Source organism: Syzygium oleosum, unplaced genomic scaffold, assembly GCF_021117445.2.
Source record: "Syzygium oleosum isolate NSW1041296 unplaced genomic scaffold, Sole_v2.1 Sole_v2.52, whole genome shotgun sequence".
In the NCBI taxonomy this organism is placed as follows: domain Eukaryota; kingdom Viridiplantae; phylum Streptophyta; class Magnoliopsida; order Myrtales; family Myrtaceae; genus Syzygium; species Syzygium oleosum.
The window spans coordinates 61,025-84,640 of record NW_026607536.1 but is presented as its reverse complement, the minus strand read 5'-3'; the positions used below and the strand labels follow the sequence as shown (position 1 = coordinate 84,640).

The window sequence follows — 23,616 nt, the reverse complement described above, 5'->3', positions numbered from 1 at the left end:
TTAGGCTAAACTTGTTCCTAGTACTCTTTCAAAACCAATTTAGGCTTTGAAATAGATTTGATCCGTGTGGAAACTCAACGCAGCCATGGGGGATTGTACATGTCACTGCCGAAATTGCAAATATGTGAAAATTAAAGAAAGGGAAAAACAGCGAAAAATTGCTGAAAGGGACAGATTTTTTTTAAATTGTTCCCGAAGTCGGGGCTGTTATGCCTTATTGGGCCCGAGGTTGACCCATGGTTGTCGTTTTTGTTCTTGCTTTGGGTTTTATCGGCCCTGGGCACGATTGGGCGCAAGTCGGGTCCTTGTTGGCTTATGTATGGGCCTTGTTGGGCCCGAAGAAGGGCCCCAGTTTGCCTTTCGGGCCTAGGCCTGGGTCCAATATTGGACCTGGGGGTTGGGCCTTGCAAGACCTTATGGGCCCAACTTGGGCCCATGGTAATTATTACAAGCCTCGCCTTGGGCTCTTATTGGGTCATACGTTGGCCCAGGTCAGTCCTTATGACAGAACGGGCCCAATTCAGCCAGTGGCTAGGGTCGGCAAGGTCCCTCACCGACCAGTGATGAGGCTCGCCCTCATCGGCGCTGGTGAGGGTGAGGTTGTCACAGGCGAGGTCAAGCCTTGCCCAGCCCTTGCCATCCTATATTGCCACATCAGTGTCGGCCAGCTAAAAACTAATCAAATGGACTGAATTGACACAAATGTAAAAAGTTTAGAACTGAATAGGTAAAAACAAAAAAGTTTAGAACTGAATTGACACAATTACAATAAGTTTAGGACTGTTTTGGTTATTTTCCCACCCTTACTGTATAAATTGGACCATGAATGAGCTATCATCAGGCTAAGTTTTGGGTCCATATTGGGGCCATTGCTTCTTAATTTAGGCCGGTGTGAAAATTACCGCGTCACAAATTGGGTCTTCATTGCGCTCCGTGGGGAGCTTTCGGCCAATGTCGCTCTGTTTTAATGCCCCAAGTCGTATGAATTGGACGTGAGCCCCTGTTTGGTATTTTATAGAATGCTGACCTGGGCTGGTAGAAAACGTTCATGCTAGTCCACTGCGATATACTTGCAGCGTTAGATTAATGATGACTAAACCGTGACAGGTAAAGCTCTTCTAAGATTATTTAAGGTATTGCTTCGTCCAAATATTCTTCTAAATTTAGGGAGGGTGATTACAACATATCTGAAACAGAAACAAAAGATTCATAACAAAGAAAAGAACAAATCACGGAAAGAATCAGAGGCCTTTATATCCTATAACCCCCAACATAAATCCTACTCCAGTATGATTTTAGCAGCAACTCAACTCGTCTAAAAAGGTAGGCGATATTGATCAGCTGAGCCTGCATGGAGATTGCTCGTTGTTCAAATGGAGTCCTACAACTTGTACCATAGCATCCCATAGGTTGGTGGTTTCTTTACAGCTGGTGGAATGCGCTGCTAACCGAAGAAATGAGGTGGGAACTCATTCTAAAAATGCAAAAGCTACCCGATGCATACACGAAGCTTGTGTGCGATCAAGGAGCATTGCCATTGACTACTGGTTAACAAAAGGCGATAAGACTACGAACAAATTTACTCATCGCTGGCCTCAACATTAGCTCCCTTGAGATGCAAGTGCTTTTCCCTCTTCTGAAACTCTGTCAATCCTTTCCCACTTCCGGTGACACCAACCTTACCATGTGGATCATCCGGAGACTTGAAGATGCTCTCACGTTTCCTCCCAGTGAGGAACCCAATCTGCAAGGGTAAAAGGGAATTACAAAAGAATTTTGCAAAAATCCATGATAAAAAAATACTTCAACAAGTACATATCCAAAACATCAGAAGGGTAGATCCTTATATGTCCAGGCCGCACTCGTTACTCATAGCACAGAGAGGCATGAATATTATTATACAAAAAGAACAGAAACAAGGTATTTATTTGCTTGCGTGAAAACCATGTCTCGTTACTACAATAAGAATGTCTTCGACTACTGTAGATTGTTACTTGTCATTCCATAGCAGGAAAATGGTTTGGATATAATGGAGCAGAACAATCCCCAATCTAAGAAAATCTCACCTTGCTAGGGCTAGAGTAAACTACCTTCTAGTGAGGCATTACATACATGAAACATCTTTTTCAAACCTTCTTTAGCTGTCAAATTAAAGAACTTGTTCAAGGGCCTGAGGGCAAGGCAACATGTAGACCGGAGCATTGATTTTACCAATAATATCCTCAAAACTAGTAAATTGACCAGTCATTGACCACCTAAGAAGGCAAATATCCTGGCATGTTCGTCGCTGCTGTTTTCTAACAGTGATTCAGAAGTACAGAAGTAACGCCAAGTCTCCACAAAATCTCCTCATCACCTTTTTTGACAAAACTTCTTCCTTACCTAGCCTCTTCTTTCTCTTAGTGTGCCTTTTTTCTTTTCAGTAATCTTCTTTTTTAATCCTTCAAGTTCATATGTATGTAACGTGGATCTCGTTAATGAGTCCCCCATACATACTTATTGAGGAATTATTTCATTTTTAGAACATTGATTGTACATATCACGAGGATAGTCAGTGCACTAAAAATTGCAATATTTCCCCATTTGCTTACTTAACAAGTGTCCTGATACACTTTTTAACAAAATCCATGTCATTTTAATTGAAACTTGTGTAGAAGCACTACTAATACATGGTTATTAATCTCGTTATAACATCTGTCTAACCACAATGAAAGGCCTTCAGTACTTAAATCTCAGAGAGGACATTAATTAAGACATTGAATGATGTTATAAATGGCAAACCTTAAAGATAAAGGCCTATCTATTGCCAGATTTCCTAGTTATATATTAATGATCAACAATCATGTGCCAATATACCAAAGTGTTTCTTTTTCTCAATTGTGCTCCTCAAAAAAATCCCGAGTTCAACATCTTTATAAAAGAGCATATTCAAGTGCGATTATAGCAAGTTTACCTTTTTAGCCCTGCCTTTGGTTGATTGGAACTGCTGCCAATCATTTTGGCGCTTATTCTGTGCAACTTCAAGTTGTTCCATTCTCATTTTTGACTTGAAAGAATGTATCTTTTTGCGCTTCGCTGCTTTCTGGATGTAAGAGACAAAAAAGCACATTATAAAATGTCTTCACGTTTACAAGTGAAGATTCTGTTTAAGAGTAAAAGGTATATGACTAATAAATAGATCTCCAAGACACATCTTCTCTGAATATTAAAAAAATGCAAAAAGGATCCCTCAGACACACCTTAAGCTATATTCAATGTGCATTAAAATTTTACAAGTTTCAATAACTTGTCATGGGTAGGACAATTGTACTTTACTCATTTTCAGGGTCGTGAAACATTGAGTTCTCATTGACAAGCCGTGATGAAAAAGTCTACTTTCTGAAGCAATTGACAGAGGAACAAAAGCCAAGTACCATTTGGATTTCCATAGAAGCAAAACAATTTTCTTTTTCTTACTCTTAAACACTGAAAAAAAATGCAATGGAAAATAATGATGATCTAACTTCATAATGAGCAAAAAGGGACACAAAAAACTTACTTGAGAAGTTACCTTTTTTCTGTTCAAGTTCTATAAAACCACAAAAATATCGTTTGGTGAACGTAGTGGCCACCTCTAGCCAACATTCTATTGGCCTCAGCAAGAGATCCTTACTTTTTGAAGCCTCACTTTGGAGATATCAGTACTCCTAGATCATTACATGTCAGACCAAAGTATATGACAATGATGGCCAGGTGATACTTCCCAGAGACCTTGTCTGCATACTAGTCAGTGAAATCTAACCCTAAAGACATGTTGAACAACAGATTCTCATAGATTGCAGGAATATCATGACTATGACAAAATGGTGTTTCTTGTTGCTAGCTAAAGGGGATACCCAATCAATATAAATTTCATGAGACCAAGCTACATTAAAAAATCTAAATACAGCCATATTTATTCCTCTGATAAATTATAGCCCAGAAATAACACTGCAAAACACAGAGATGAAACCAAGAGCCTCATGATTTTAAGTAACAGTCTTTCATCCAACCTGTTTTTGCAAACATACGCCTAGACTTGTCCAAAGATCAATCATATGAAGGCCCATACCTAATGAAGATTCGCAAGTGGTAAAAATACTGAAAATAATCAAATTCAACTGCACCCATTCACCTTAATTTTATTCGAAAAAATATGAAAGTGACAATTACCACATCTTCAGGGTCATCTGGTTCTATTCGGAGCTTTGTCGGCAATGTTCTTGACTGGAAATCGACAGTAGCAGCCTGTGCAATCTTCCTTTTGATAGCTTGCTTCGTTGCTTCAGCAACCCGCTCAGCTTCCAATATAGCATTGACCTCACCTTCTTTAATTGGCCTCACATTGTCAGGGTCCACCTTAGAACAGGACATATTGGCAATTAGTTACTGACATAATGTTGAACTCCAATATGGTACCATATAAATGCTTGACTAATGATTTCAGGAGAATTGACCTCTAGGCAGTACAAATGAGTCGCCTCTAAAAAACAAACTCGAAGTACTTCTCTCCATCTAAAAGTCACTAACAAAATCCGTATGACATCATAACATTAATTCCATCCTCTAGGTAATGAACACCTCCAGACCCATATAATGACAATAATAAAAGAGCGACATAAGTCTTCGTAATGTTATGGTCAGATCAGTCATCCAAATCTAGAGGCATCCCCATGGAAAACATAAGAGCAGAAGATCTACTTAAAGATTCCTTTTGTAGCTAAACCATGTATTTGAGTCCCGTCTATAGAATTTCCCAATACATACAAAGACAAACAAGAATTTGTTTAATAAGTAAATAAAAATTCATTATAGGTCACCACAGGGATGCAGACCTGCATGCATGAATAATAGTGTGAAGTTGCGAAATGTATCATAGACCCCTCAACCTACTAATCACGCAAGTACATTACAACTAGCATATAGAGATAGTTGGAAAAAAACAGAGGTCGAACCACAAGAACACTTCCTCAAGTTCTTGTTGTCAAATTGAGATACATCCTAAACCGATCTATTGGTAATGGAGTGGGTAGGACCCTAGATGAACAACCCATCATGAGACTGATGGTGCCTTTCATAGATGTAAAAGATTAAAGCCTAATTAATGTTAGGCCAATAGATGAGAGTCTCAAAACAAAATACTACCTCTTCCTTATTTCCCCACCCGTCATAGCTGACATAATATCCATTAGGGGTGTGAGCCTCAATTGTTGCATCATACCTGGACATTCAACAATCAAGCCCAGAAAAAAAAGTACAGAAAGGTCAAAGATAATATCATCAAGGGCACCAAAAGGGGAAAAGAAAACTAGCAGTGCCTTTCAATTTCCACATACCATTCACCGTCCTCACTCCAAACTGCTTGAACTTTAGACCCAATAGAAAGGAGTTCATGATTGTCAGAAACAGGTTGCTGCACCAAAAGATAAAAAGATGACATAAGACTAGCTACTGCTTCACCAATTTCTACATTTCAGTACTTTTGCTAGAATCTCACACCAAACCGCTTTGAGATAGGAGACGACCCATCCCTCAGAATACGAGGGGATGCATCCCATAATGCCCAAAGAATCTCCATATCCATTAATATCAAGCAAATAAACAAGATTTCTATCTATAGTATCCCCAGGCATGCCTAGGGCAAGTCTTCAGGCCTCCCAATAACTGAGAAATTCACCCAAAAATGCAAGCCCGTGCACAGCAGCCATCTCTCTCTCTCTCTCTCTTTCTCTCTCACACACACACACACGCGCGCACACACACACAGAGGCACTTGCACACCCCTCATGCAGCAGCAATGCCACAAGGACGGTAGCTCTGGTGGGTCTCTCTCTCTCTCTCTCCCACACACACACACAGAGGCACTTGCACACCCCTCATGCAGCAGCAATGCCACAAGGACGGTAGCTCTGGTGGGTGACAGCAGGAAAGCAAGTGACTGAAAAAACACAACCACGGGTTCAAGAGTCTATACCATAGCAACTGATCTTGTCGAAGTTTTTATTTGTTTATTATCTATGCAGATGTCGGTGGGTAGCAGGTGTTTAAGGAAAGTTTTGTGGTTAAAGCTCTTCGCTACTGATCTTGGTGGTAGAACTTTCAAATTTCTGTTCTATTTAGGGTAGAGTTTTGGGGTAGCAGATTTTATAATTTAAAATTTAACAAGCAGTGTTTTTTCTCAGATAATCTGGACATCCTGGCCAACATGGGCAAAGAAATGCTAGATCTACACTTTAGTTGTTCCTCCTTCCTGTGGTTTAAGTAACCTTCAGATGGACTTAGTCAGCTCTAGTGCCTTAGGGGGCGATTCTATGCCCAATTATTATATGTTATGACTGTCACTTAGACTCTGTTCGACTATTATACATTGTGACCATCACTTAATATATTTGAGGTCGAATCATCCACTTGGTGTTGGATAGCGTATCTAGCAAAAATATTATGTTGAAGAAACCAATAATAGGTAGAGACAGGCGGGTCCGGGTTTCTCAACTACCTACATGAACCAAGTTTGGGTATTTAGTTTAAAAGCCTGCTGGATTTGCAAAATAATCAGGACTTATTGGGCCCCATCCCTCCCTAATACCCAGTAGCAATGAAGTGTCTTCCCCTCAGGATGTCCTGGACTTTAATTTGTGACCAAAGAAACTGTTTCTTCAAGATATATCTCTCTTCATTCCCCAAATTTATGTTCTTTTCCACCAAATAACCCAAAAAGAGGATGGCCAATATAACATTTGCATTTTCTTTTTTCTCATATTATTGCTAATTTCGTCCATGTAAAAATACCTTTGTTAAGTAATCTCAGAAGACAAATGCAAGCCAATAAGACTCGCAGCCTAGTTTCACAAAAACTCTAGTCCAAGAGCATCAAAATCTTTACCAAGATGTAAAATTTTGCCATGCTTTCACGGAAGTTTCGACTATCAAATGCTAATCACCATTGTTCATTAATCCCCTATGTCTTGCTGAAACTCTTATCCCCTCACCTCTGGCATGGAACCCCATGCCATCTTTTCAGCTCAAGATTACTAAATTCATGTCATCATAACACATAATGCACCTCTATACAGACAAGATTTGCAAAAGGTCTCAATAAAAGTTTAAACTACAGCATAAGGTTGCCAGCATGTCATTCAAGGAGGAGGAAACCATGTGATGGGCATGGTCTCCATAAGAATATGGGAAGTCTCTTAGTTTTCATTCTGTTTGCTTTCCATAGATTCCTGTCTACTAGTCGATCACCTGTTAGATTGGACTCATATGTTCTTTTGGCACACAATTTCTCCATAAAAAGATGTAATAGATATTATCAAATGAAATAAAAAAATATAAAAACGAAAGTGAAAAGGAACCATTTTCTTTTCTGAGGAACCCTTTGCCTGGGAAAAACTAAGGGATTCACTGGCACTTCTCCCAATGTCTGATACAGAAATCTCATTTTGCCTAGCAGTTGCGAGCAGCTCTTCGGTTAAAGCAATAACCTGCAAAAAAAAAAGATTCAGCTCAAACAAAAACCTAATCACTCAACTGCTAAGATCATGAAGTCCAAATTCAAGTAAAACTCGAACTTAGACTCTCAGTGTGGATATCTGAAATCAGGGGGAAGAGAGAGAAATAGTAGCACGTGGTCCATCAGAGCCGAAACGGTCCTGCAAAGGAAAGATTATAGAAGTAATGGCCATTATTATTACTCCAAATTTCTAGAACTTCCGAAGAAGCTTCACTAGTTTTCTCCAACTGTGTAGCTCCCGCTCTAAAAGATCATGAGCTTCTTAACATGAATCCATCCTCCACATTAAATAGATTCGAGCAACACTCCACCTCAGCCATCATCAGTTAATTGACATAAGTTGCTGAAGCACTAAAAAAGATTAAACCACGAGAAAGCAATAATAACCTCTAATGTAAGCTTCATCAGAACACATGTAGATCATAGACACAATGCTACATTTGAACACAGTCCGCATCGATTAAACAAATATGACCAGAGAAAACTAGAATATAACACAAAAGACAAAACAAAGAGATCCATGTGAAATTAAACCTCTTCAAGTTCCTTCTGCATATCGGCATATTCTGAATTTCCAGGATCATCAACCAATAGCTGTCTGACCTGTAAAACAGATCAGAGAGGAGTCATATAGGAAACCGAATTTTAAGAACAAACACGCTATGATACTGCTCACAGGCGTTATCGATATATACTTTTTATCTTTTGCTCACAGATGAGCTTCTAATCCAACGCATTTTTCAATTCGGAAGAATATCGTAAGTGTCGATACTGTTTAGTCCCTGTCAATGGGGGTGTCAAACCCCACGGGCGCCATTGTCCATATAAACCCCTCATTCCTTCCAACCAAAAACAACCTCAAAACATCCGATTCTCTCGACCCATAGCCTAAGGCCATCAGAAGGAAAGTAAAGGAAAAGCCCTAGATTCTGATGGGGGGGGCCAAAAGAAGAGCAAGCAAAGACAGAGGCGGCAAAGCAGGAATTCAAGAAAGAAACCCTAATTCGCACGAGGGGGCGAGGGGGAATAGCGGCAATTGTCTCTAGGCGAGAGAAGGAATGGGACCGTCTAAAGGCGAATTCATTAAGTAGAGAAGAGGGATGGCGATGGAAACCATAGGAGAGGTTGCTGTCCAGTCGGGGACAACTATTGGCGGCCGACTGAAGCAACAAAAGAATCGCGCCATCACTCAATCGAAAAAACCAAGAAAGAAGAGAAAGATCGGAATGGCGGAACGGAAGAGAGAGTTACCTGACGCAGTTGGTCTTTGTAAGTGGAGAGATTGGAGGAGAGCTCCTCGATGCTCACTTCTTCTTCCCCTTGCATCGTTGCGTTCTCAGCGAACTCGAGATTGTCAGACCGATCGATTGATCGATATGGAAGAATATATATAGCTTATTACCAAATGAGAGTATGAGACGAACTATGGAGAATATGTAGAGGAAAACCCATCGGAGAACGAGATGATAAAACAAGGAGACGAAGAAGAAGAAGAAGAAGAAGAAGAAGAAATGCATAAGCCCATCATAGAAGAAGGAGGAGGAGGAGGCCCATTCTGATAGCTTTGGATTGCTAACTGGGCCTGGGTGGCCGGCCCAATACAAGTCCCAGTTGTCGATGGCCGGCACTCCGTTTGTATCTCTTATATTCAAATCCCGCGCTTTGATTTATGAGGATTTCCAAAATGTAAATTTTGCAGATAGCTCGATTGGTGTTATATGACACGATTTAATTCAAGGTCTGAGCAATATGTTTCTATTACTTAAATCGTAATATTCCGAATCACGAGTAAAATATATTTCAATTCACCAGTGAAATTACGATTAAATATTTATTCTATAAATTCCAACCATTCAATTTCTTACACATCTACCTATCAAATGGTGTTAGGTGTGTCACGTTATATGATGCATGCTATATTTTGATAGTTACAGAATAACTGAAAGCAAATTTTGCGCTTTCCGGTGCAATATCAAATGAAATGACATATAAAGATTTGTGATATTTGAAATTAATTCGCATTTTAATGAAACAATTGGTAATTATGCGTAGAAATCATCACACGTAATCACAACTAAAATACCGTTTTCATAGATCAAAAATCTTAGGGATACTGACACAAATAGTCTCTAAATTTTGATCCAATGTGCTTGAACTTTTAATTTGTTTAATGTGCTTTATGAACTTTAGCCCAACGTATAATGTTATCCCTAAACTTTTAAATTTTTTAATGTGATTCTTGAACTTTTAGTAAATGTTCAATTTAGTCCCCGGATTATATATAAATTTCAATATTGTTCCTGAACTTGAATTAATGGAAGGAAAATATTAACCATTTCATATTGTTTAAGGATTAAATTAAATATATAACAAAAGTTGGGTCATAATTTAGTGACCCTTTATATCGTTATCCCTAAATCTTACTCAACATTTTGTAATTTATAGTATCGTAATGATAATGATACAAAATACTAAGCTTAGGTGCTTTACCAAATCTTACTATTCGACTTAATTCTCAATCCATAAATTTAAGATTTCGATTTATGACACATCTCATTTTAACAAACTATGACCGCAAGTATAATGAACAGGAAATTTGCAGATGATATTTGTCATCAAAATTTAGCTTTTAGAGATACCAACCAAAAATCACCATTAACCAAGGTTTTCTGCAAGAGCTTTTTCATTGCGTTTGGGTGAGGACAACATTAACTTTTCATGAGTGATTTGTTTTCATAAGCAAAACAAAAATTTCATATAAGATATGTTCCAAAGCGAGGAGGTGCTTCCCCATACCAACTTACAAAGAGAAACTCTACAGAGTTCAGCAAACTGTTCAAAAGTGATTTTTCGGTCACCCAAAAACTCTAGACCTGTGACCACCTAGTAGTAAAGCTACATCACAGTTTGAAATTGGAGCCTCATATACTACTCAACCTCAACAGATTCATCACTCTTCTGAGGCTCATGTATCCTTTGCATTGAAGCAAAGCTATCCTCCAATAGTAGTTTAATCCATTGTATATGAACAAGAAAATCACAGTCACGGTAATTAGCTGAAACACTTGTCCTGAACCTGTCTGAACCAAGGCACTCACTGAATCATCTTTTAAGAAACATTTGTCTGAACTCGTCATTGGATTTGGGCTTCTCGTCCTCTGCTTCATTGGTTCTTGGCTTATTTGCATCCCAACCTAAGGGTTTAAGATTCCTTGGTCTTGCAAATGTGTTCTTCCCTGTCAGCTGGACCTGCTCACCTCTCCCCTTACTAGTTGAATAGTTTGATTTTTGAGGTGCCGTGGACCACCTAGATGTCGATCTACCTACTGTACCAAAACGATCTCTATGCAGTTGGACTTTGAATGAATTGCACAAAAAATCAAAAAGAAAATGAAGTAACCGGTCCAATGAAAACAAAAAAATACAAAGCAGCCAATGCACCATCTTCCGAAGTCACAGCAGCTTGACAAGGAAACAACAATAAGGAAAGCCACTTAAGGACAAATTTGAAATGAGAACCAAATTGTCTACGGTAGTTTACCACTAATGAAAAACTAAAGGAAGGATATTTGTATGTCAACACACGTGTTGTTTATCATAGTGTGACATCAGGAAATCTGCAGATCAACCAAACTAACAAAGTTCCTTCCAACAATGACCAAATGTAATAATGGTTCTTGGTATTAGACAAAAAGAATCAACAGTGTATAAGCTAAGAAACAACAACCTTATGTTGGAACCCTAAAAACAAGAGTGAATTTTGCAACCATTTGAAAAACAGAATCATGAATTTGGCACATTGATCAAAATAGAGCACGATTAACCTGAGTGCCACTCCGATTGCAGGAAAGTGCATTCTCGAGCCAATTGTAAAATAGGTACATTTCCTCTTGACCCGTCACAATATGTGAAGGAAAAAGATATAAAGGACTGAACTGCTGATAAGACGGTTTAAAGAGATGGCACACAATCTTTGTCAAACTCAATCGATGATAGTAAATTTGGTCAGAAACAAAGATTTTGGCTTCTCTGTGCACGAATTTTCAAAATAATTACATTGAGCCCTCTTGCAAAATACTCATCAAGAGCTCACCAGAGAATTCTTGCAAGCATGACCAACCAAGATATGAAAACATAAAGAAGCAGAATAAGCAATGATGAACCCAAGAAACTATTCTTCGCACCAACTGAAACAATCCTTAGATAATCGGATTGCAAAGGGTAAAATAATTGTTAGGAAAAGGACAAGGAAAAGATATTAGGAAAAATTCGCTGTTCATTAGATATTTGCATTCTAAAGCTCTATTTGTTTTGCTGAAAACTTCTCGTATGTGAGAAAGGTTTTCAGGGAACTCATTTTCAAAGAAAATAACTGAAATTCCTCTGTTCCCTTATCCTGAAAATAGTGCAAGGAAGGAGAAACAGTGCCCTATATCAGTGGAAACGATCGCTAGGGACCAGAAATTGAGAGTTCAAACACCTTGGTGATGTTCGTTATTTAAACCGACAAAAGAACAAGTCTGCAAAGAAATTAGAGAACTGAACAATCATATCTGGAGAAATAAGATCAAATAACCAATAACTACAAAGATTGAAGGATGGTGGAACAAATGCCAGAAGATGGAGAACATATTCTTTTTGGTTGTAACAAATGCCAGAAGATGGAGAACATATTATCCAGAAAATGCTTACCACTTTCCGCATGATCACTGTGACCCATAGATTCTTTTCTGCTTTTCCTTGGCTCTGAACGTGCAATGCTCAGTTTCTTTCCTAAGAGCATAAGCTTATTCTTTGCCACAGCTGCAGCAAGGTGAGCATCATCGATGAAATCAACATATGCCAGTCCCTAGCAAATTGATCAAAATATTGAACATCAGCATGCAAAGTTGCAGGATAATACAGACGATAAGAAAAGACCAGGAAAATATTTTTCTTTTCTACTATAACAAGATCTACAGTGATCTTTAACTAAAACTAATTAGGGTTTCCCCTAGGCCAATGCAAAATAATTTACCATAAGAGACTGAAAATGTAGATACAACAATGACAGCAATCATCGAATAGGACTGTATAAAATTGAAGAATTAACTCACAAAATCCTTGTCAAAACCAACGTGGAAGTTTCCTTCTGCATTTTTTGTTTTCATGAAATTAAAATATAAAATGTTATAAGAAAAGTACAGAGGGTACCATCCCCAAACAAACTTATAGAGAAAGAGAAACTACAAAGCCTAACAAACTACTTAAGTTGAAAAGAGGTTTTTCAGCAACCCATAAACTCAAATGTTGTAACCATATCGTATATTATTTTCATAAGAGAAGTTAAAGTCTAGACTCTCAAATGCTTTTGATTTTCTTTCCATCCAAATAAACCGGAAAGTTGCAGGAGGAAGTTTCCTTCTGTTATGTGGGATATATCCTGTTTTGTGGCAGTTGGAGATATCAAACTTATTCTATCGCAGGATGTAATATTCACATGAAGAAATGCCATACAACAAAATGATTCTGTTAAAAAAAAATTTAGTCAACCAGGGTTTCCCCTATACCACCATGTGGAATGCATCTAAGCAAATTCCACCATCAATCCTACCATATAATAGAAAGGCTATTTTTTGTTTCCCAAAAAAAAGAAATAGAAAGGCTATTTCCCTCTGAACTATACGAAGGAAAAGCATCAGTTCATAGTTAAATATGAAAAACTGACAGCTAATTGATAAACCATCATTAAAACTGAATTTGGGTCATAAATTATATGAGATCACTATGAACAATTCAGATAGAGAAGAGACATACGTGGCAGCAGCTGCTGAGAATCATTTGCAATTACTGAAGCCTTGACTCGCATGTCGCAAGTAATTCAACTAAAAGATCATTTTGGTAGCTTAACCAACCACCTCCAATTCTATTGCATCAATAGATGTGTTTTTTCAAATATACTCCATTTGCGGTTACTAAACATTTTATGGATTTTGCAATCAGGAAACTGAATTTTGATTTTAATCACTCATTGCACTAGACTTTTACATTTTTTAAATTGATGCACTTTGACCAAAACCCAACCAATTTTCTGGCGAATTGTTGGCATGACCAACATGTGGCCACTTTTCTGGATGCTACGTCATTGCAATGTGGGCCCCATGTCAGCATTTTGCCAGAAAATTTGCCAATTCCGATAAAAGTGTCAAAGTGTATCAATAGCAAAGGATTGGAAGTTTAGTACATTAGGCGATTGAATTAATACTCAATGGCCTAGATACAAATACTACTATATATCAGTGACCATGGATGGAAATTTTCCCGTTTTCTCCCATTTTATCTTTCGTGTTGTCTGTGTGTGTTTGGGGAAGGGGGAAGTGTGCAATGAGTATATGCATGTGGGTGGGTGGCGCACGCGCATGTGTGTGAGAGAGAGAGAGAGAGAGACCCTGGATTTCCCAGTGAATTTATCATGTAGAATTCGAATTTCACCCACACCACCAACATCACTGAAGAATTCGCGAATGTGGTGATTATTTGCCTGTAACGATAAAAAAATGAAAAGTTCATGTCAGGTAAAGTTTATGAGAAAAGGTGAGAAAAGGCAATTATATACATCATAGTTTGTCTTTTATACTAAGTCCCTTGGAAAGGAGTAGACATGACATATACTTGCCTTAAGGTCAAGATTCGATATAAATGCAGTGCATTGGTCAGTATATGCTTTAGATTTAGTATCAGGAGCGGAGCCCTTCATCTCTTGTTGGTCCATGCCATCTCCATTCTTTGTCTTTTCGTCCCCAATTTTTCTTGACTCAAATGCATTCTGCGCTTGACCTTTATCCTTCAGATATGATTTTTTTGTTATCTGTGAAGCGTCTTTTCGCCGTTTTGCTGGAGACTCTTCGTCAGTTATGTCTGCTCCAGACTTTCTCTTCTCACGATCATTTTTCCTGATATTGTTATCCTTCTGGTCTGCTGTTCTTGACTCTTGCTGCGACGTAAATAACTTAAGCTCCTCCAAACGAGGCATTACCTTAAAGAAAACCAAGCCAATCATCCAAAGATTAGAATTGTTTCATAGATCAGCTAACTCAATGCATTAAGCTCTAAAATTACCCCATAATTAGAACATATATAAAAGAAAGTTCACAGTCTACATAAATCGGTTCGTAATAGACATCATCAATAGTTTCTTGTGAAGAAGCAAACCACTTATCAGGGAAAATGAACACAGAAAGAAAAGTCTTAGGATGATGCCTACTGCCATTGGGTAGAATACCATCATCAACCTTATTCTATTTAAGCCTATCAGTTCAGTTATCAAAGTCTTCTCAAGCACATTAGCCTGCAATGCAATTAAAGGTCACATCATGCAGTTTCCAATCCTAGTCAACATTCTATAAGGACTACAATGGATTCTCAGAAAAAAAAGATAGTTGACAGTCAAGATCTGCATCAAACACACAGAGAAACAAAGCCAAACTTGTCTTCATTTTATCTCCTGACAAGGATAAAAGTTGGAAGACAGACATACCTTTTGTAAGGCATGGTCCAAGTCTTCTAGAGTACCATATTCCCTCTCAAAGCGTAACCACGAATGGCACACCTCCTAAACAGTTCTGTGTTTTAGAAAGTGGAGATATCATCTAATTCAAGTTGTAGTACATGGCAAGCAAACAGAAACTCTGGAGAGATGATGAAATACTTACATGTACAATGCTTAATGAATTCTAATAAAGAAACAAGAATAAGTAAAAGGCAATGCAAATAATTATACTATCGAACTAATCAAACTATGTTTTCCTTCTAGTTTCTCACTCTCCCAATATATTTATCAACCTCGAAAACATCAGGAAATTCCTTCATTTCCTGTTAAAACTGTAATTTTCCAGAACAAGGATAGGGTTTATCCCTGGTCAAATTGACAACAACAGAACTCCACTTGAAACATGCCAAGGCCAAGAACATCGGCTTCCCCCTGACTCGTCAGGACAGAATAAGAAATTTTGGCGAAGCGATGCGGCAAGAAAGACAATAGAATATATTTAGCATTTTAAGCTTCCGATTATGCATCTGAATTTTGAAACTACTATACTGACTACTGAGCAGCTGAAGAAGTGATGGAGTGAGTAGACTAGGCACAAATTCCTCATTTCTTTCCCAAAGAAGCAGTCCCCACAACCAGCACTATTACACACTAGAGGAAGTGAGCAAATGCTGGTGGAAAGAAAATGACATCATCAAATCTCCGAGTGCTTCTCCAAGGCATCACCAGACATCAATTTCTTTCCAAGATAAAAATAACATTTCCTAGACTAAATGCTAGTGTTGCCCATTTGTCTGTTTTTTAAGTAAATGCTCAAAATCCAGCCACTAGATTATCAGCAACAATCAATTGGGTAGCTTAGAAGCAAAAGACCATGTAATATGGGAGTGCAGGGCAGCAACTTCCAAGTCCGGAAAATGCACTTTGATTGCCATCAGAGTCCATATAATAAAGATATGTGACATAAGAAAAAGTAAAGAAAAAGAAAAACAAACATACAGAGGCAGTGCAATAAAGAATAACAATCAGACAGGCCCATGTGAGCACCAGTGAGAAAGCTGAAGGATGCCTCACTTGAAATAAACCTTTAATGGCAAAGCGATAATTCACCATGTAGTTTTAAGAGATATTATGAATTGTTAGAAGTGATCAGGAGCTAATATAAGAATGAATCTAATTCTTTGTCATATGACCCTTTGCAGAAATCTTTCCTCTTAATGGTCTTGACATTTCACAACACTTTATATTGAATGTCAGATAATTATAAAGAGGATATATAATGCAGAACATGGTTGACTCTGTTTATCCATCAATGGCATTCCAAAATCGAATGCGTCAGCAACCGCCAATTCATGTAAAAGTGACTAGCAGCAAGAGTACCTATGATTTGAATTGCTTTGAAACGGTGTAACGGATCTTCTTTCTAGATGTAACACCATGAAAAAACCTTGTACAAGCAATATCTTCTAACAATCTAGTCAAATTATGGATACTTCTAAAATCCTTATTCAGTGGTGCCATTTTTCCCATATATCATATCAAACCAAACATTTTAATTTTCAATTGTTAACTTCATACGTGGTTGTATGATTCACAAAAAAGAATTCAACCATAATAAACTCCGTAAATTCCTAACTCCAAATATCCCGAAAAGTAAATGGAGTAAATGTACAGAGTGATATCAACAGAAAGAAGATTAACAACAAATATCTACAAGGACAAAATTACTTACAAAACAAAAGATGGCTTAATCAAATGATAAAGATGAGATTACCTCGGATCCGGATCCGGGAAATCTTTTGCTGTAGCATCTCTTATAGATTGATCTCGCCTCACGCATATGTCCCAGCTCAATCTCCATTGCTATATAACTTTGCCAAGCTTCCAACATTGAACCACTGCATTAATAGCCATGTTAGACAAAAAACAAGCAAAAGTACCATGTACTGAATGCTTCATGCACGGCAGAAGTGATGAGGTGGAACCTGATCTTCAACAAGCTCTCCCAAACTCCTCGGGCAGAGACTATATCTTTAGCCAACTTTGATTCCAGTCGAGCCCAATAAGCATACAGACGTAGTAAACCATCTGTATTCTTCAGGTGAGGTGCTAAATAATCTGAAGCACGCTAGGAGAAGATAAATAATACGTGCTTGTGTTAATAAGCTACACATGTACCAAGTAAAGACCGGTCAAAATAGGAACATGGAAACAGGGGTAAACCAAACAAGGATACTTGAAATTAAAGGAAAGAATAGTTACAGTCCATAGAGGTTGCATTATCAAGGATTGCTTACTCATTGCCTCTCTGTGTTATATTCAAGAATTAAAGGCTGCTAAAAAGAAACACCTCTCTAACCATTAAACCGTCTAGGAGTACTAGACCATTTATTCTCCATCAAATATTCCCTAAGATGCAACTGCCAAAGTGCCACTATGCCCAAAATTAAGTCCTTAGGTAGAGAGAGGTAAGATTTTAAAAATGAAACGAAGTTTACAGCCACGACGCTATTTTTATAAAATTAGCTAAGTTAGAGAATACGTCTAGTAAGCAAGGCCTGATAAATCAAGAGTGCGGAGAATCTAACTGATCCAATTTCAAGCTAGCTTAGCATGTAAATCAAATTTATCTCAAACAATGCTATTTAATCCATAATCAGTCAAAATTTTCGATACTTGGGGGACTTTTGTATCGCTTTCTCAGTTGAAGAGTGTTAACGGGATCTCTTGAGGAAAACAATTAGGCAGAGAGGAGCTTCTACTACCAACGCAATATATCATGCCTAAGGCCTATGACTCAAACAATATAGTCTAAACTCATAATTTTGCAGTCACCTGAAAGGTTTCCCTTATATGTTGATAATCCGAGGAAACCTCTAGTTCCCCGGCAAAGGAAGTTCTTCGCCTTAAGCCATCTACACGAGTGAGGAATAAGTCCAGGTACTGAAATAAAAAAAAAATGATGTTGATATGAAACTTCTATATATATATGGCAAACATAAAACACCAAGAAGTACAAATGTAGTTTAGAATCAGTACCTCTTCAAAGGTCGAAAAGGTACAATGCAATGACTTCTCAAAAACCTGAAAGTAAACAAAAATACTTTTAGTGATAAGTGGAAGTAAGCATAACCACTCAATTGAATCATGTGTTTTTTTTTTTTTTTTAATTTCAAAAGTGCTTCTTCAAATGTTGAAAACTCTATTCATGAAGAATTTCTCGAAATATACACATAACAAAAGTTATCAAACAATACAATCTTAGAGAACTTCTTACATAGTCTGGCAAAACAAGATAACATCATTCTGGCAACAGCATTAGTAAGAAAAGTCGAATAAAAGACGAGATACTCAGCCAATCTCAATAAAGAGGATATTATGGAAACGGAATAGGAACAAAACCATGGGATTAAATTTCAATAATACCGAGGATAAAAAAGAAATTCCAAAATATTTCTCTAAGGTGGACTAAAACATACCATATTTATCTACTTTAATACATGGAATCAAAGTTAGAATCACCTCCAAGTTATACACAATATAAGCACACACCATGGACCAGTTTACCCACACACAGGCACAACTTGTGCACAAGCCTGACCGCACGCAAACTCAAGGTTGCACACACTCAACAACAAATGCAGTGCATATGCGAAAGTTCACCTTCCTATCCATGCATTAACTGGTAGTGTCTATAAGGGCAAACATGGCGGTGTAAAAAGAAAACAATTTCATCATATTAGCGGCTTCTAGAATCAAGTTATTACACACAAAAGATTCCTTCCAAACTGTCAATCATTTAAGCAGATTAATAGGCGGAGCCATTTTAGTTTAGAGCTAAAGGCAGTTTCTCAATTTGCTGATTAGCATAACCGTCATCAAAACTGCAAAGTTTAGAGAACAACACAAGGATATGTCTGTTTGGCGTGACTTTTACTTTCAACTTTTTTATTTTGTCAAAGCGGCTCTCAAATATGATTCTTAATTAACAAAAACACCTAAAACATTTCAAAATATAGAAACACCAACATAATAATCATATTTATTCTTCGTATTATTCTACTTTATATAATTTAAGTATTGGGGCAAGTCGATATGTATGTTTATGCTTTAGAAAAGCCAAAACAAAAGGGTCCAAGCAAATTAAGAGCACCTCATTCAAATCAGTCACCAGATAAAAGAAGAAAGACTAATTCTATAGTAAGAGCAAAAACATACCGAGCAAATCTCACTCTCAGAAGAGCGACCACGTTCCAAGCAAAGTAAATATCTGACCCACAGCTCAACAAGCCAAGGACAATTCTTTGTGGCCCTTGAGTGGACGTCCTTCACTACATCACCTGCCTAAAAATGAACCATGAATGTAACAATTTACCCTCCGAAAGCTGCCCCAAAAACAATCAACAACAGGTTCGTGAAGCAGAACCTTCAATGTTTTGTCCATGTAGCGAGTGTAATCGAGCCAAAGATCATTTGATATAGGAAAGTCAGTGATAGCACGTTCATAAAGAACTTGTATACGTGCTGGATCTCCCACAGAGTGCTCATATTTCAAGTAAATCTGGAACAAATCAAACATATCATTGTAAGACATAATCCATGCAAACTGCTTCTTTCCAGCTACTAGACAGTCAAATATCAGGAAAATAAAAAAGGAAGTTTCCAACTTCTGCTTCTGATGGGCCCAGGAGAAAATTAGCGAATAAGCTGTATACCATATATTGTTGAAGTCTTTCAGTATCAGACAAATCCTGCCTTGATATCTGCTGTTCAAAATTTACACGAGCATTATACATATCGAGAGCCTTCTCGTATGCAGAGGCAACATGAGGAAAGCTCTTGCTGACATCATAGGATTCAACATCTTGTGAAGTCCCTTGTTCTGCCTCCCAAGCCTTGTAAACTCGAAGAGTACTCTCCACGTCGACAAGAGGAATAGACAATTGGCGGTGGAAAATATTCCTAATTCGCTGAACCTGCTTATCTTTTGCCTGCAGTACAGGGAATAAAATAGTAAGCACCATTCCCTAACATGTTGATTTGCGCAACAACCAACTCCACAAATTTATCTCAAGTACATCATGAGAACTTAAAGACGCCATGGCAGGTTAAGTCATTTAACAAGAGAATTCAGAGTTCCATTTGTCAGGCATGCAAGGTGCAAACTTGTGCATATCATTCTACAGTTTGTTATTTGCTATTCGCCCAACAATCAACCAATTGAAATACTTGGAACACGTTTATGAGAACTGGATAACACTACATCGATGCAATTCCCTCATTCAGTACCATGAGAAGCAACATAAAAGTAGATTTCAAGAATATCCTAATGGTTTAGTTTTCTGCACAGGAATTACAAAGCAACCTGGAAAACTGTTGGGACAGCTTTTAAGACACCAAATTGCTTGCTAATTGCAGCTTCGAAAACTATAAATAATGTGGCCATCTTGGAAGTACACCTTTTCATGCATATCCATCCGCCCCTAATTGGAGACACAACACCAAGGTAACTCAATAAATTAGCTACCCGCAGAAACCCTAAAGATTTCACACACCTAGATTGTGAATAAGCTCTTGTACATTCTACAACCTAATTTGGAGTTTTCCAGAAATATGAAGAGACCTGGACACAAGAAATTACTTCTCATAACTCAAAGCAGGAAATTTCTTGTATGACATAGTCAATGACCTAAAGTAACACTTTGGAGCATACAGTGAGCCCACCTCAGGAACCAACTGCTCTATCCGTAATATAGCACTGTCATAACAAGTAGCACAGCCCAATTTATAGCATTCCTGTATCATGATCTAGGTAAATATGCTGCTCATATACATTTGAAAAGAGAGAAGGGATCCCCTCCCCGTAAAGAGACGCCTTAACACTCTTCTTTTCTCAAATAGACCTAAAGATTCAGTTCGTGAACAAGAGGACCAGAAGTAAAACCATCGAAGCCATGGGCCAAGAAAGGGCACGGTATTCTCACCGCAGCATCAGATGCATCGATGGTTTGATATATAGCTTGCTCGAATTCCCTGTATGGCTCCCAGATTTTATTGCCTTCAGTTACATGAAGCCCAGCTCCAGTAAGAGCACGCTCAAACAAATTTCTAGCTTTTGAGACACCAACAACCGAGCATTCACGCACTGAAGGATCATTTTCTTGCACAAAGTTTATGTAGTCATACCAAAGAGGAACAGACTGAAACATGAAAGAACAAATGTTAGTTGCTCAGTCACAAGGCAATACTGTGCGTGTAAGTTATACATGGACAGTAAACATTCCAACTTTTTCCAACAGTTAAATGCAGTGTACTAAGTTACTGACATTGTAACAGGCACTTAAAATTCGAGTAATTCCTATATTGCATAGAAAACTACAGTGCATTGAAAAATTCAATGAATCTCTCATTACTCCATTAAGGAACTTTTCCTGCTGCTTCACCTAATAAAGAAAAAGTGCAGTATCTCGCATGCAATAGATATAAATAGTGCATACAATAAGAATGAAGGTAACCCTAGGTTCAACCAGCTATTAATTTCTCATCCACGATTTTGTGAAACGGGAGGGAAAGGATAACAAGAACAGTAGCAAGAATTAGAGCCCACCAGATAGTCAGACACCCCGCGATCATAAAGCTTCTCAATCACAGCATAGCCATCAACCCTGCAAAATAAAAGGGAAGTAAGGGAGAGTGAAAAGCCCAAACTGAGGAGTGATGACCATTGGGAACCATAATTAAGGCAGGATGTCATTTGGGACAAGGAACCACACATAAGCAAAGGCTCGGCTACTGACATACGAACAGGCAGACCGAAGCAAGTTAATATTCAAGTTAAACATGGCAATGAAAAAACCGTTGAGACAAGAGAATACAGGTACACGACCATGAGAGAAGCTGACATTCAAAAAAGAGAGGGGAAGATGGACGTACCCGACCATAAGAGAAGCTTCATCTCGAGCCCATTCCTGCCACATGGCAGGGGTCAGAGGAAAAAGAGCACTCATAGAATCCCTAGCCTGTCTCAGCTTGTTAAGATCGCCCATCTTCCTCACGAGCCTTATGTACTGAAAAGAGAAGGAAAAGAAAGGCCAAAACCGATTGCTTCAGCGTCGACAAAATCAGAAGCGAATGACCGGAGCGATCGTCAAACAGTCAAAACACACAGTGAGCCACACTAGTGTAGATGTAGGTACGTGTGTGGGAGAAGAGGAGGGTTACTTGAAGGTGTGCGTCGTAGTTGGAAGGATTGTTGTAGAGCTCCGACTCTAGGGCTTCAATCTGGAGCTTGTCCTGAGCCTCGGAGTCGGAGTCGGAGTCGGAATCGGAATCGGAATCGGAGTCAGAAGGAGGAGAATCGGCGGGGACATCCATGGGTTCGTTGGGTGGTGAAGGCATGATGGTGGCTGAATCTTGGGCTTCGTCGGCTATTTCTGTCTCCTCTACTTCTCCGACCATCATCTTCTTCTTCTTCTTCTTCTTCTTCTTCGCTTTTGAATCAGAGAACACCACCTCCTCGCTACTGCTGGCGACCAACTGAGAAACGGTGCATCGGAATCTATATAATCGAAGTAAAATTTACTGTTTTGTTTATCTCAGTTTTTGATATTTCGCTATTATTCTGTTGTTTAAATATATATTAATAAAAGTTAAAATTAGGTTCGACCAAAAAAAATAAGTTAAAATTAGCCATTTTTTTTCTTTATCAAATAATAACCCATTCACGCATGTTTAAGATTATATTTACTTAGTTAAAATATAAATCTAATATCTTTCAAAAGTTTCTTTTCTCTTCGTATATAATCAATTTACGACCATTCACTCACATTTTGCATGGTTCAACATTAATTACAGATTTAATTTATTTATTGAAACATGAGATATATAAGCTTGCTTATCTTTTTAAGATTCGAATATTCCATTTTTAACATAAATTTGAATTTAGAATTTAAATAATTATTTCTATGCAAAACCATCCTATCCACCTTATTATTTTGTGTCATTTTTCCATTCTCTAAAACCGCGAATAAGAAATGCAAGGGTGGATGGAGAAAATTTTCCCTCGTGACTATTCCTTCAACCGTGACGTGGATAACTTTATTGGGAAAATAAGTATATGAATTTCTAAGATAGGGATATATGCCGAATGAAAGTAGGAGAGTTTGTTAAATATTTACTTGATAATATCAAATTTTCATTAATAATATCTAATTTTCTCTTTGTCTTTCTATATTGAGAATAAGTGAATATCGATCATTTGAATAGTAAATTTCAAAATTACAACATAAACAAAGATAAAGACAGACATTTTTCATCAAAATGTTACGAACCACGATTCTTAACTTCGGTTTATTAAAAAAAATATTTTCAAAAAAAATTAGTAAGAATGAGTAAATGAGATAAATATTTGAAACAGGCAAAACGTTATGAATCTATTGCGACGACAATGGAAACAATTGAAGGCAATTCGACGGAGAGTGAAAACTCAATGACCCAATGTTTTAAAGGCATAATTTACAACGAGTTACACTTTTTTAACTCCTACTATGGTTAAAAC

General features: G+C 37.9%; 2 protein-coding genes across 4 annotated transcripts; both read right to left on the bottom strand.

Moving 5' to 3' along the window:
- Window positions 1-1,140: 1,140 nt before the first annotated feature.
- Window positions 1,141-9,001, bottom strand: LOC115679659 (uncharacterized). Of its 2 annotated transcripts, none has more exons than XM_056307350.1 (8): window positions 8,783-9,001; window positions 8,066-8,134; window positions 7,374-7,502; window positions 5,355-5,443; window positions 5,164-5,239; window positions 4,192-4,377; window positions 2,954-3,082; window positions 1,141-1,744 (listed from the first exon to the last, which is right to left on the bottom strand). In XM_056307350.1, the coding sequence occupies exons 1-8, from the start codon at window positions 8,855-8,857 to the stop codon at window positions 1,580-1,582; spliced, it is 918 nt and encodes a 305-aa protein (XP_056163325.1). In that variant the 5' UTR covers window positions 8,858-9,001; the 3' UTR covers window positions 1,141-1,579. The 2 variants fall into 2 exon arrangements, with proteins under 2 accessions (XP_056163325.1, XP_030459172.1); XM_030603312.2 differs by having other exon boundaries at window positions 5,355-5,431; window positions 8,783-9,000.
- Window positions 9,002-10,296: 1,295 nt separating this feature from the next.
- On the bottom strand, window positions 10,297-22,606 carry LOC115679653 (uncharacterized). Of its 2 annotated transcripts, none has more exons than XM_056307311.1 (16): window positions 22,281-22,606; window positions 21,993-22,126; window positions 21,667-21,724; window positions 21,044-21,259; window positions 19,775-20,050; window positions 19,486-19,620; window positions 19,278-19,403; window positions 18,099-18,143; window positions 17,895-18,002; window positions 17,045-17,187; window positions 16,834-16,957; window positions 15,048-15,122; window positions 14,187-14,546; window positions 13,959-14,051; window positions 12,224-12,380; window positions 10,297-10,857 (listed from the first exon to the last, which is right to left on the bottom strand). In XM_056307311.1, exons 1-16 carry the CDS (start codon window positions 22,518-22,520, stop codon window positions 10,634-10,636), a joined length of 2,514 nt encoding a protein of 837 aa, XP_056163286.1. In that variant the 5' UTR covers window positions 22,521-22,606; the 3' UTR covers window positions 10,297-10,633. The 2 variants fall into 2 exon arrangements, with proteins under 2 accessions (XP_056163286.1, XP_056163287.1); XM_056307312.1 differs by having other exon boundaries at window positions 10,297-10,854.
- Between the last annotated feature and the right edge of the window lie 1,010 nt (window positions 22,607-23,616).

What these genes read in the sequence shown, in the direction of transcription:
- LOC115679659 (XM_056307350.1), bottom strand. Translation starts at nt 8,857, where the DNA reads ATGCAAGGGGAAGAAGAAGTGAGCATCGAGGAGCTCTCCTCCAATCTC. An exon ending in GTTCCTCAGAAAAGAAAATG is followed by an intron (nt 5,444 to 7,373) that starts GTTCCTTTTCAC and finishes TCATCTTTTTAT; the next exon opens with CTTTTGGTGCAGCAACCTGT. An exon ending in TGGAGTGAGGACGGTGAATG is followed by an intron (nt 5,240 to 5,354) that starts GTATGTGGAAAT and finishes TTGAATGTCCAG; the next exon opens with GTATGATGCAACAATTGAGG.
- LOC115679653 (XM_056307311.1), bottom strand. Translation starts at nt 22,520, where the DNA reads ATGATGGTCGGAGAAGTAGAGGAGACAGAAATAGCCGACGAAGCCCAA. An exon ending in GCGGGGTGTCTGACTATCTG is followed by an intron (nt 21,260 to 21,666) that starts GTGGGCTCTAAT and finishes TTCATGTTTCAG; the next exon opens with TCTGTTCCTCTTTGGTATGA. An exon ending in TCGATGCATCTGATGCTGCG is followed by an intron (nt 20,051 to 21,043) that starts GTGAGAATACCG and finishes CCTGTACTGCAG; the next exon opens with GCAAAAGATAAGCAGGTTCA.